We start from the raw sequence: 13,019 nt of genomic DNA on the forward strand, positions 1-13,019 counted from the left end.
ATCTATAATAGTAATGCTAAACCATGCAATATGTAAATATGTATGCATATGTGCTGACACACTATCATATAATGCATGTATTAAGATATAAATGAATTGGTACTTGATAGAGGTGGTGTGGAATTTAATAAATATCTACTTGTCCATGGATCAGGTTGCTTCATAAAGCTGATTGTCCTGTAAACAAATCTACTTGCCCCTTTGGTGTCATGTAGAGTGGTAAAAACTTATAGCAGCAAGCACATTCAAGAGCTCTGATAATAGACTCTCTGGTTATGTCAGGGCCCATGCAATAGTAGGGTTTAAATACTAGCAATTCACTGATTTTGCCACCTTCCCGCAGATTGACATATTGAGGTAGCGGTAAGCAATAGTTTCAGGATTGGAATGCCCTTTTGAATCTGTACAACTCTACTAATTTGCATGTTCTAGGGGTTTTTACTAGCTCCTCTCTAATCGTGGGGATTTTTATTTACTCAATTTATCACTGAATCTTGTAATTTTACTTCTACATTTTGCATTCTCTTGTTTACAATAAACTCGATTCAGATTGATTGCGACGATTACATACTGGTTCTTACTCAATTTTCTTCTCCATATTAAATCTCGACAATTATTTACAGCCTAGACTTCATCAGCACCCACACTGGATGACTCAGATGCTTGTCCCAGAACAGGAGCCAACATCTGCCTATGTCTCAATTCCAGTTCACAGCTTCCAACTTTGGATGAACTGCTGCCTCTCCCTCTACACCAGTATTATCCTAGACTGGAAGCTTTGTTTGAAATGATCTGACAATGTTCAAGGGCACGGATGCTGGCCTATCGGTAGATCTGTAGACTGCCAGTGGCCTGGATACTTACTCAGAGACAGTGATTCTTCAACAGCACCCAACACTGTGGAGAGTATCTCTTTCACAAAAATAGAGCAATACTAGTCTGGACTTCGACTACCTACTAAAGATACTAAGGCAAACCTACTGACAAAAATCTTGCAGCCTGTGCCTTCTATTTCAAAGCCCTTTGTGCCTTTCAACAAAGCCCTGTTGGAAGCCTTGATGACGGCTTGATCAAAGATCTGTTTAGCTCCCCCAGTAAGTCTCCCTGTAGCTAGGTGTTATAGGCCTGAACATTTGAAATCTGGCCTTTTTGATTCAGCACCAGAATCCGAGCATGGTAGTTCTAGCTTCTACTATGAAGGTAAACCTCAACACATTCTCTGTCTCACCTGGTAGATAATCTAATGTATTGATGCATTTAAGAGGTTCTTTTCTTCCGCCAGCTTGGCTCTGATGTCCCTGACTGCTCTCGTGCCTGGTGGGATGTTGCGTGCATGCTCTTGGGATCTGGCCATCTAAATTTCATCTGCCATCTCGGATAGATTTCAAGAACATCTTTATTCGGGCAAACCAAGATGGAAAGGGTGCAGCAAAATGCCACGAGGGTATGCCTGGCTCGACAGAATGCATCGGTTACGTCATAGGCACAAATGTTGTAGTCAGGTGTTGTGCATGGAAGTGCCCAAGAGTATTTTCTGGTGACGTGCTGGGTCCATCCATATAAGGGTTGTAGGCTTTTTGGAGAGAGGTCCTATTCTGCGTGGGAACGTTTCGAAGCCAGTCTTCCTACTTCTGGTATTTTGGTTTGCGCTTTTAAGCCCTCAAATCCATCTATACTAAAAATTAAGGGTATAATCTTGAAACTGGCTATCACCAAAAGCAGCCCTCGCAACTCTTACTCCAGCTAACACACTCTTTTTGTGGCTCAAGAGGACTTGGTGGTTTCGAAGACCATGGTACTGCCATGGTCGTCGTCCTCGGCCACAGCGGCAGCCAAACAGCTTTGATTTCCTCCTCCCATGGTTATGTGCTACTAGAGGGAGTCAATTGTTTCCTTCCTGCCCAGCTGTGGTGCTACTAATTCAGGTCACTGGGTGCTGCAGATTGTTCAGCTAGTTCAAGTGGAACTTGGCTCCATCCTTGCACAGGACGTTTGGTTGGCTCCGTCAAAAGGCACCATAGAGATGCTTCAGGATCCGAAGGGCAGAGGACCCTCCTCCTGTCTTTGGTTCTGGCACCAAAAAAAAGAGGATGAGGTCGATTCTAGAGATTAGACTTGTGAACACCTTTCAACGAAAGCACAGGTTGAAGATGTTGACTTTAGCTCTGGTTCCTCCAACCCTCCCTGTAAATTTGCCGGGGAACCACGGCCTCGTGAAAAAAGACCGGGCATTGCTCAACCATGGGAGTTGGCTGCCATGTAGAGTTAGGAGCAGGGCCTGGCCCCCTGCACACGCAACCGCTCAAGGAGTATTGGACGCATAGGTGTATGGTCAGGTTGGTATATGTCGTAAGGTATGGTAATTGTTTCCTATAAATAGTCTTTGAAAATAAATCAAAGGTTATAGCGATGTTATAGTAAAGCAAACAGAACATTTTTATGTTAAAAAAAGCACTGAAATTCTCTAGTTATAGTTAGCTAGCACCCTCACCATGCACTGCTTATACCCTCGCACATTACATCACTCATGACACATTCTTTGGACAGCACTGATAACACTGATATGTTTTAAGATTTCTTCGAACCCTTAGGTAGTATTGCTTAGATGGAATACAGAAATCATGGGGTTTATATTTGGGGCATCCATTAACAAAATTAAGTTAAAGGCTGATGATCTCCTGGTTCTAACTGTGGAACCATTAGCTGTGTGCAAAGTGTATGCCATTCCAAAGGAAATAAATGTGGTGCAGTAACACGGTTAGTAAATAAACGTGTGTTCGCACATTTATTACTGTTGTGCAAAGGTCAAATTTCAGTTTATAACCAAAGTACAGCAAGAGAAGTGAGAAACACTTTTTACTGCCTCAGTCTTTGTTAAAAAAAAATATACATAGGAAAAGATGCCAAGCATACAAACAAAGTGTAATATGCTATTTATTATCATTGTTTTGAGGGGCAGGTGGGGAGGGAGGGGGAGATGGACATTATGACTCACTCAAGGCTTTGCCACTCATGAGTCATTACCCTTTCTCACACTCAACTATGTTAATAAATAGCATATTGCATAATCTGTGCTTCTGCAAATATTACACAGCGGCCTTCACCGCTGTCTAGTTATTTAGGTCAGAGTGTCCATAATAGTAACTTTGGCACTGTTTGGCAAATCTTCACAAAACTGGTAAACGGTTCACCCACATCTGCTCCTTCCTGGAAAGTTCCGGGGCAATCCGTTAAGCCGGGGGCCTAGAAAGTCTCAAAACAAGATTTTTTTTCCCCACGCATTTTCCCATTGAAGTTTAAAAAAGCATTTTAGAAAAAACAACTGAACAAAATTGCACCAAATATAGCCGAAAGCTACATCTTTTATCTGCGTTTTTTGTGTGATTTGGTGTAAATCTGTGGTACCCAAAAAAAATAAAGGGCAATCTGATTGGTCGAAAGGGCTTTATTTTCCCATTGGCCATCTCAGTCCTGCAGGCCAGAGCGATCTGATTGGCTAGCCTCAACAGAAACAGATGTTGTGTACAGGACACAGGGAATCTATTCCATTGTCCTGAAACTGAGAAAGAAAAGAGATAATGTGGCAGGATAGTAATACCCTGACCCCCTTACAGGTATGGGAGTGATTGAAGAGGGACCTCACAAAGCCCCTTTAACCCCTTCAGTGCCCATGACGAGATAGTCTCGTCATGGAGCGCGGTTGCGCTGTGCCCATGACGAGACTATCTCGTCATGAACCCCGCCCGCTAATGCAACGCCCAGCACAGGGCGTGGAAAGGGCGGGGCACTGAAGAGGTTAAGTCATTTAAAAACAAAAACAAAAATTCCGCCTGCAGGACCTAGTGCGGACGCCTATGAGATTTTATGGGACTCCTGCTAAATCACATGTGGGTCTGCATGAGTATCCCGGGGCCTGTAAAAAATAAAATATTACAGGTTCCTGTGAGCCCATTCCTAAGCTCCTTTAGGTACACTGCACAAAGCCTTTGCTCTGTCCTGCACTGTTGACAGGTAACCAATCTCTCATTGGCAGCCAATCAGACTTGGATGGGAAAGTCCTTGCTGTGAACTCTTCGCCCTGTGCACAACGATTCACGGAGAGCTCTCTCCCATCAGACAGACAAGATCCATTGGAAGGCCAAGTATGTTTCAAAGCTTACACCCAATACCATTAGAGAGGCTATAGAAAATTGAATCTAGAAATTCCTAGCTGAAAATATTCCAGTTTAATATGCGTATAGCAAACTGCCAAATTCATTGAATGATGTCATCAATGATGCCATCAGTGGTTAACAATGATGTCAGTGACGTAGTATGCGATGTCATAAGCAGTGCATGGCGTGCTGGAAGTTATAGTTCGCTTGCTGCACTGTAACTGGCGACTTTAAGTGGTTTTTAGTTTTAAAATGTTACTCACCTAACTGCTACAATATCCCTTCAATGTTTTTTTATTGTGTGTGTATATATATAATTACCTACTGGCGGTCGCCAGTAGGTAGTTATAGTTAGGACCCTGTTTCCATAGGAAATCCGCAACATTCTATTTGGAATAACTTTGGCGCCGGTCGACGAATCCTCGCGAAATTTTCAAAACTAATGGGGCGCTACGCTCCGCTCCTACCCTGAAAGTCTCTGGGGGATTCGTCAAGCAGGGGCTGAGAAAAAAGGGGGGTCCCAAAACGCGTTTTCCCCATGCATTTTTCCATAGGACCTTTAGACACAGCTACAGCCCGAACGGCTGAACAGAATTACTTGTAATTTGGCAGAGAGGTAGTCCTCAGGTCAAGGAAGTGCCTTTTGTAGGTCTGGTGTAAATCTGTTCAGTAGTTCCTGAGAAAATAGCATTTAAATCAATCTATATATCTGTAAGCGCGCTCCGAGCGCGCACCGTAAGCTTACCGTACGCGTACGGTGCCGTGCGCGAGCGCGATTCTGATTGGCTGTTAGATCTTAGTAAACATTCGAATCGGTCGAAACCAGGAAGTGTCGGCCGCCATTTTCTCTCTCGCACTCGGAGGGGTGGAGGAAAAACAAAGTTGGATATCATAAAAAGGAGGCAGGCTAGACAGCTCCTAACCACCTAGCCTTGGTTATGGTGTGCCAGAAGGCCATCCAAGGCCAAAAAATAAAAAAAAAATTTTTTCAAAAAAACGCTGAATACGCTTACCGTACGCGTACGTTAAAAAATTGATTTAAAAAAAAGAACAAATCCATATTCCCCCCCCCCCCCCCCCCCCCCCCTGTGTGCAAAAGGTGCCCGCGTGGCACCTTTTGTGCATGGCATATAAGTCCTCAGTGAACATTTAATAGAAAACCTTTCAGAACGAAGCGCATAATATGTCCTCCGTGTGCGGACGGTGCGCGAAGGGCATCGTGCGTACATGGCCCATCCAGCCTAACGTGGGCACGCGGTGCGCGTGGCGCACCGCGTGCCCACCGTGCGTGCACGGCACTAACTGCGTTAAGTGGGCGCGCGAAGCGCACCGTGCGCGCACGGACGAACTGCGTGAAGTGGGCGCGCACGGCACGAACGGCGTAAAGTAACTTAGCATTTAAAAAACCGTCCAAATTCACTGAAAAAAACATAGGTTTCACACACGTTATAGTTAGGAATTAGCATTTAAAAAACCTTGCAAATTCACTGAAAAAACCATAGGTTTCACACAAGTTATAGTTAGCTGTACATTTCACTCGTAAAAAACCAATGAAATTCCACGTTATAGTTAGTGCAGGCAACTATAACTCACGCGACCGCAATCCTCTGCTAATGACATATGTGTCTTTATGAAAAAAAAATATTTGTAATATATGTTTAGCTAAAATTTAATGGAAGAAGACCTGGGCAAATAAGTGTCTAAATACAGTATTAGCATCAGCAGAGGATTGCGGTCGCGTGAGTTATAGTTGCCTTCACTAACTATAACGTGGAATTTCATTGGTTTTTTACGAGTGAAATGTACAGCTAACTATAACTTGTGTGAAACCTATGGTTTTTTCAGTGAATTTGCAAGGTTTTTTAAATGCTAATTCCTAACTATAACGTGTGTGAAACCTATGGTTTTTTCAGTGAATATATATATATATATATATATGTGTGTGTGTGTGTATGTATATATAACAGACACGAATTGACATATTCAAATTCATTCTTAAATTAAAATTAAGGAAATTGTTCCAGCTCAACATATTTCAACCTAAAATCACAGAATCTGGAGCTGGTACCAGTGGCATTGGCAATTTACAAGTTAAGCACCTTACAACTATCCAAGTGTTGCAATCTCTAGCTCATAATGAACTTGATGATTCTATTGGTGAACATGGTCTAGCGGACGATATCCATACGGGTGCGGCTGCATCCAGTCCATTTTGTCGTCCTTTCTATCCCCTCATGCCCAAAGACTCGATTGATGTTTTCAGCGACATGGTTATACAAATTGAAAGATTTGAATAGATCTGTCAATTCCAAAACCTGTCATCGTAATTACCATTCTAAATGCTATTGGACCCCAATGAAAAGGTTACAAAACAACAACGAGATAATAGTTAGCAGTGCTGATGAGGGCGGCAACATTGTCCTATGGCCGAGGACAGAAAATTTTACTTGAACTTTGAGTACAACCTAGGTTGTAGGCGTCCTCATCCAGCCTCTTTTACAATTTGTGTACACTTTTAGGTTTAGGGTTAGTTATTTGCACTTGCACATTTTGCACACAGTTCAAATGTAATTTGCACATATCCGTTGGTCAGTTGGCTATTTGTACTGAGTACACAGCTAACAATTATATGATCATCACTTTTTTTTGACATTTGGCCCATTTTACATTTTTGATACTATATTTCTGTGAGTAGGAGAGTATTTTTTTTAATTGGACACTCATCTGTTCAAGGTGCACTTTACCTGTTCAATGATATTTTGCACAGTGAATCAATTGATATTTGTATAAGGATATTTTATCTTATACATGTAGGTTTTATATATCCCCTCTATTTTATGCTATTCGAGTATTTGTATTCCAATTGTTTTTATGGACAAAACTGTTTCAATTAGTTCTATTGGCGTTTTACTTATCAGAAATCATATGTATGAATTTTAAGTACTGCTATTTATAATGTACTCTATTTATATTTGGACCAATGGCCATTAATTGTGAAATTGTCTTTCGCACTGTAGTCTGTTTATGTTCCCATTATCACCTGACACATCACATGTCGTTGGTTACACACAGTATTTCTAGAGTGATTCGTCAACAGCGCGTCATGTGAGCAAGATCGCTGTTAGCGATCGAAACGCGTCTGTGCGGACACTGGTCCTATAAACTTTGTGGTGTCATGATGAAATTATGAAGAAATAAAAAATTCTGCGAATCATCTTGCGGAGTGCTGTCATGGTCCGTACCTGTACTGTGAACACATACCCCTCTTGGTAGTAGGGGTAACAGGACTGTTCTGTTGTGTGTATGTATATGTATGTGTGTGTGTATATGTATGTGTGTATGTATGTTTGTGTGTATATATATATATATATATGTGTGTGTGTGTGTGTGTATGTATGTATGTGTATATGTGTGTGTGTGTGTGTGTGTGTGTGTGTGTATATATATATATATATTTTTTTTTTTATTTTTTTTCAGCATTTGTGTATTTGGTGAATGTTTGTGTCTGTATTTATGCGTTTCGTTTTCCGGTTCAAATCATAGAAATTCCTTAGGCTGGGGACCCTGGCTTCCAGCGGGTCCTTGGATTCCAGTGATTCAGTAGGGGTTTCCTGGATTCCAGTAATTAAGTGGCGGTCTGCATAAGTCAAAGAGTTAAGAACCATTGCTCTAAAGTTACTATAACTTGCTCAGTCCCCATGTACTGCTACATACCTCATGACATGTTCTATGACCTCATTGATAACATCACTGCATCATCTGAAATGGCATTGATGACAACACTGTGCATGCCGGGGTGCGAGTTATAGTTACATGAGAACTATAACTGTGAATGTCAGTGGTTTTGTTAGTTGAAAATGGTGTTGTAAATGACATTTTCACCTAACTATAACGTCCCTTTAACCTTTATTTTTATCAGTGAATATATATAATAAAAGTATTCCACAGCAGCGAAATTAATGTAGTCCAGTAATGTTTTTTAGAGTAACTGTACTCATAAACGCACATTTATTACTGCAGTAAGAAGTTCCATGATACAGCATTGTTAATATGAGGGACTAACCCTACTAGTATGCATCAAACAGTGACTTTCTCTCAAGGGATCAACATATACTTATATTCACAAAGCCCCTCCCGTGTAATTTATCATGCTGCACAAATGTAACCATTTGCAATTTGCTTTTGGGTACATATATTTACTAACGCAGGTATACCTAAATCGATGCTATTAAGGTGTACTTGCAGATGCTCAGTTGAGGGAGTGGAGGGGTATCCGGACCTACTCGGTCTTTCACATTTGTCAACAATAGCCCTTCCAACACGCTTCGGTGGCAGTAAATAGCATATTTCACTTGGTACATCTGCATATTGTAGGAATTAACATAGGATATAAACGTATTCTAGCAATCAAACTTTAAAGTTGTAACCCCCAAATATATAACTGTTAGAAGGGAAAAACACTGTTCTTCCTATCTATAAATGTTTACCCCTTTTTTGCACCTCTTTTACTGTCTGTTCTATTCCGATCATTTGAATGGCTCAGGGTTTAGAGTGAGTCTTCACCCAGGCTAACCTGTCTTTCCTGTGGTGCCATAAAAATTCAACAACTCTTTACCTCAGCGACTACTTTTAGGAATAGAAGTGGTAAAAAAAAAACATGGTTAATGTGAAATCAGATTTCCTTGTATTTACAGTACTTGTATCATGGCTTTTGAATCAAATACAAAAGGGCAGAAACTTTATTTTCAGCCATGTATGAGAGCACAAATAACCCAGTAGATCTTTACATCCACAGGGATCCTATTGGACTATCGACACCTGTCCGAAGGATGACCTTACCCTACCACGGAGGAAGCGGCCTTACCCTGACGATGAGGTAAGTCAGCATGTGGGACAGTCACATTCACTAGCTATATCATAGCTGTGTCCTTGAGTTCACCGGCTTTGCATCACTGAACCGCTGATAGGTTCTGTATCCTTACCCCATCACTCTGAGGCCATTCAGTCCAAATGGCAGGGTCCATAGTTACGTTCCAATCTATAGAGCCCATACATTCTTAAGGCTGAATTGTTGTTTACATTACTTAAACACATCCAGTCATAGAGGTGAGAGGCGGTGTGCTAAGTCTGGTCACATACCATCCTGAAGAATAGAAGATGCTCCCACGCCACCAATCTTCAAGTTCTAAACAAAGCTAATTCCTTAGGATATGGTCCATTTTCTGCTGCGGTTCCAATAATCTGATTCTGCTCTTATTGTAAAATGTGAAGTATGTGTGGATTTTCATGATCTTTAACCCCTCTTTCCATTTTGTACAGCCATCCCCGGATTCCCTAGAACAGGAAGTCAGCAAAAGTCCATGCAGTGTATCAAGTAGCGAGGTGTCCTTAGCATCGGAAGGAACACATCTGTCTTTGGACAGCACCACCCCCTTACAGAATTATAGTCAGGTAAGATGTGCTATTTTTGTCAGGAAAATTGTCATTATAATGCAGCAGTGGTGGCAATCATTAGGCTAGGGGAAACCAAGGAGTCAGAAAACAAGCATTTACAATGCAATAGGTCTCGCAATGACATTGTTTTGAGCTATTGGCATTGAAAATGTTTTTGGTTTTTTTTTTCCCTTCGTGAAGCATCAATCAAGTAATGGCGTTGTAAATGACAATGTATTTTACCGCCTATTGGCAATGTCCAATTGTACATCCAATCAGACTACCTACCACTGACTTCAGTCTGGAGCCCACTAAATTTTACTAGCTAGCAACAGCCACACAGCTCCAAACCACATGAATTAAGTTTGAGTATTCAGAGGTGCTTCTGAGATGGGGATCGTGGCAGGATGGATAGATGTTATGTATCCTTGTTAGGGTAACTTGTGTTCTGTGTAAATAATTCCATTGTACAAGCTTGACATGAGCATTACTTGAGGCAATGTCTGTTCTTTCACGCTCGCTGATGTGGTCTGTGCCAAGTGGGCAAAAGGTGTCTGCATGAGAATCTGTGAAAAGTGTGCTCTCACGATTGCACCAGCTCCTTCCTTCTGCAGATTATCTCCAAGCGGACAACATGCCATTTAGAATCAAAGGAAATGTGTCTTCCGTATCCTTTTATTTTCCCTGTGTTTTTCTAATCCAGGTGGATAAACTGCTCCTCCAACATCCGCTAAATGATCAGGAGTTTTGTGGTCACTTTCTCACCATTAACACACATTTCATCAAACAGTTGGACTGGGAAAGTGCAATAGAAAGGAATGTCCGCAAACGTTTTGCTTGTGGTTGTTCCCAACATTCCCAATGCCAGTCCTTTCTGGGAATCTCCCTGGGGGCAGACATTGCCAATAGTCTGCGCTATTTTTTAGCGCAAAGTGTATCATCGCGTCCATTAAAATCGCACAAAATTTAAAATTTGGCATGATTTCATGCAATGTGGTATATTTTTCCATTGTTTGGAGTAAGTATGCAAAAGAGAGGTGCATTTCGCAGACCACTATATAAAAATGCCAGACTATAGGGTTATGCAATCTACACCTAATTGTATAGTATTATAATTGCATTTATATACCGCTTACTACCCCTGACGAGGCGTTGAAGCGCTTTTTCGGCGAGTGGCACGCTACTCTGGAACCCATAAAGGATTAGTGGCGAATTAGTATAGTGAAATATGAAAGTGATTTGAGTGGTGGATATGTTAGTAAGTTATTTGGATTGAGCAGGATAGCGAAGAGATAGACGAGCAAAAAACGTTTGTATCTATATAGCGCTAATGCAACTATCCGAAATGTTTCGGGAAGTTAGCAGCTTTCGGCTTTCACTTTCGTACATCTCAACCCATTCAGTTGTGTGCACTAACACCCCCTGGAGGTGTGCACATAAAACCATGACTGTGTACTTACTGCCCAGTGTGTTTGTGCAGTCGCTCACATTGCATGCGGCTTGTATTTTTGTGAACATACACTATGTGCACAAATAATAGTGTGAATGTAAAAACAGGTGTGCATATGTTGGCATGTGAACACGCTGCTGTTTGGGCTGCCCTAAATATGCCCACGCACCGGCGAGGAGTCAGGTGAGCTCAGGCAGACCCACCGCGCGGGAGAGGGGACAGGCCGAGCTGGGGGCAGTAGGTCAGTAGGTCAGTAGGTCAGTGGGGCATGTGGTGCAGGCAGCGCTGGGGGTCATGAACTCAGGCAAGGCCTAGGTGGGCACGTGATAAAGAGGGACAGGCCGTATACTGGAGATGGGCAGAGCGCGGGAAACCACAGACCTGTGCCATGAAGGGCTGTACTGACATCTAATCAGTACTAGAGAATCAGCAGGGGGCGCAAAACAGCCAAGACCGAGAACAGGTGGTCTTGGTGGACAGGCAGGACTGGTGGAAAGACATAGCAGGAGACAGGCAGCTCTGGGTGGACAGCAGGTATGAAAACACAGACCGAGAAAGCAGTACTAGAGCCAAGGCGGGCGGTGGGAGCGAGGCAGGCGGCGGGAGCGAGGCAGGCAGCGGGAGTGTGAGAGACAGGGCGGAGTGCTGGAGGGTTATGGGCAAGCAGGTTTGGGTGGACAGGGAGGGCTGAAGGAACAGGCGGGGCGGGCAGGTTTGGAGACACAGGCACAGCTGAAGGCAGGGCAGGGTAGACGTGCGGGGCTGGCGGGGCTGGCAGGGCTGGGGACAATCAGGCCTATATGGGCAGGTGGAGGTGAAGGCATAGACAGGGTTGAAAGCAGAGGCAGGACTGTGACTCATGCAGGCAGGGCTGGTGCCAAGCAGGTCTACTTGGACCGGCGGGTGTGTGGACGGGCAGGGCTGTAGGGGCGGCCGAGCCGGGCGATGAAGGACTGGCTTTGAAATGGTTTTGCAGTGAGGGGTCTCTGCGGGTTAATGAGCTGACATCATGATTAAAGCTGACCATTTGTTATGTGTCTGGACCCCTGTGCACAGCCCGGAAAAGGTTAATGTGCTAAATACGACTGCCCCGGACTCCCACCCCTGCACCTGCCCTCTCACGGGAGAGAGGAGAGCAAAGAGCGAGGCAAGAGGGAGAGGGATAGGGTGAGGGAAGAATGAAGGGGCGAGACATGACTGGGAAGAAGCGACGAGCAGGAGGAAAGGGAGAGAAAGGTTTGACACACAGAGAGAGAGTGAAGCGGTGACGGGAGAAGAGTGCAGGAGGGCAAAGCATCAAGGGGCGGGGAAGGAAATAAAATGACAAAACGAAAACAGATGAGAAACAGAGCTAGGGAGGAGGGGAGACGCCGGTGTGGCAGTGACCACAACGGAGAGAATGATTGAGACAGGGAGCGTAAGAGACAGAAGGTGTACAGACTAGAACAGTAAAGAGACTGGATGACAGAGAGAAGGGGAAAGAAAGAGGGGGCGAGAGGCTGTTAGACAGAGGGGTGCATTCGGATGGTGTGAGGGGCGCATTCCGGTGTCTGCCGCACACTCACCTGCCTCCATGACTCTTCGATACCGTTTGTGTGTTGGAGGTCCCGTCGCCCTGCTCCTGTTTACCTCCCGAGATTGGTATCCGCTGCCCGAATGGCCATGCGGTACCGACTGGCTACCGTGTGTGCACCAGCCGCGGGTCACGATGAGGGCCTCTCCCCGCGCTCTGGGGGTAGCTGAGATTAATTACAGGCCTCACTCGTGGGTTATTTCACCTTGTATTCGTGATCTCCCGTTCTTCTCCCCTCGTCAAGGTGGTGCACACAGTGTTCCACCACAAGCCCGCCAAATATTTCCATGCTCTTCCACCTGGCTCGTGACCCCTCCTCCGCATTGCTCCCCTATGCCCTCCTCAAAGACTCTCGCCTGCTCCTCAAAGACTCTCGCCTGCTCCTCAAAGACTCTCGCCTGCTCCTCAA

General features: G+C 43.9%; 1 protein-coding gene across 7 annotated transcripts in view; it reads left to right on the forward strand.

Moving 5' to 3' along the window:
- The window catches only part of FOXJ2 (forkhead box J2), a 302,004-nt gene that overhangs the window by 172,281 nt on the left and 116,704 nt on the right, over positions 1-13,019 (forward strand). For all 7 annotated transcript variants that reach the window (XM_085619900.1, XM_085619899.1, XM_085619902.1 and 4 more), the window contains 2 exons: positions 8,950-9,030; positions 9,474-9,605. In XM_085619900.1, coding sequence (XP_085476026.1) covers positions 8,950-9,030; positions 9,474-9,605 — 213 coding nt within the window. The remainder of the gene's footprint in view (positions 1-8,949; positions 9,031-9,473; positions 9,606-13,019) is intronic.

Source organism: Triturus cristatus, chromosome 7 (assembly GCF_964204655.1).
Source record: "Triturus cristatus chromosome 7, aTriCri1.1, whole genome shotgun sequence".
Lineage (NCBI taxonomy): Eukaryota > Metazoa > Chordata > Amphibia > Caudata > Salamandridae > Triturus > Triturus cristatus.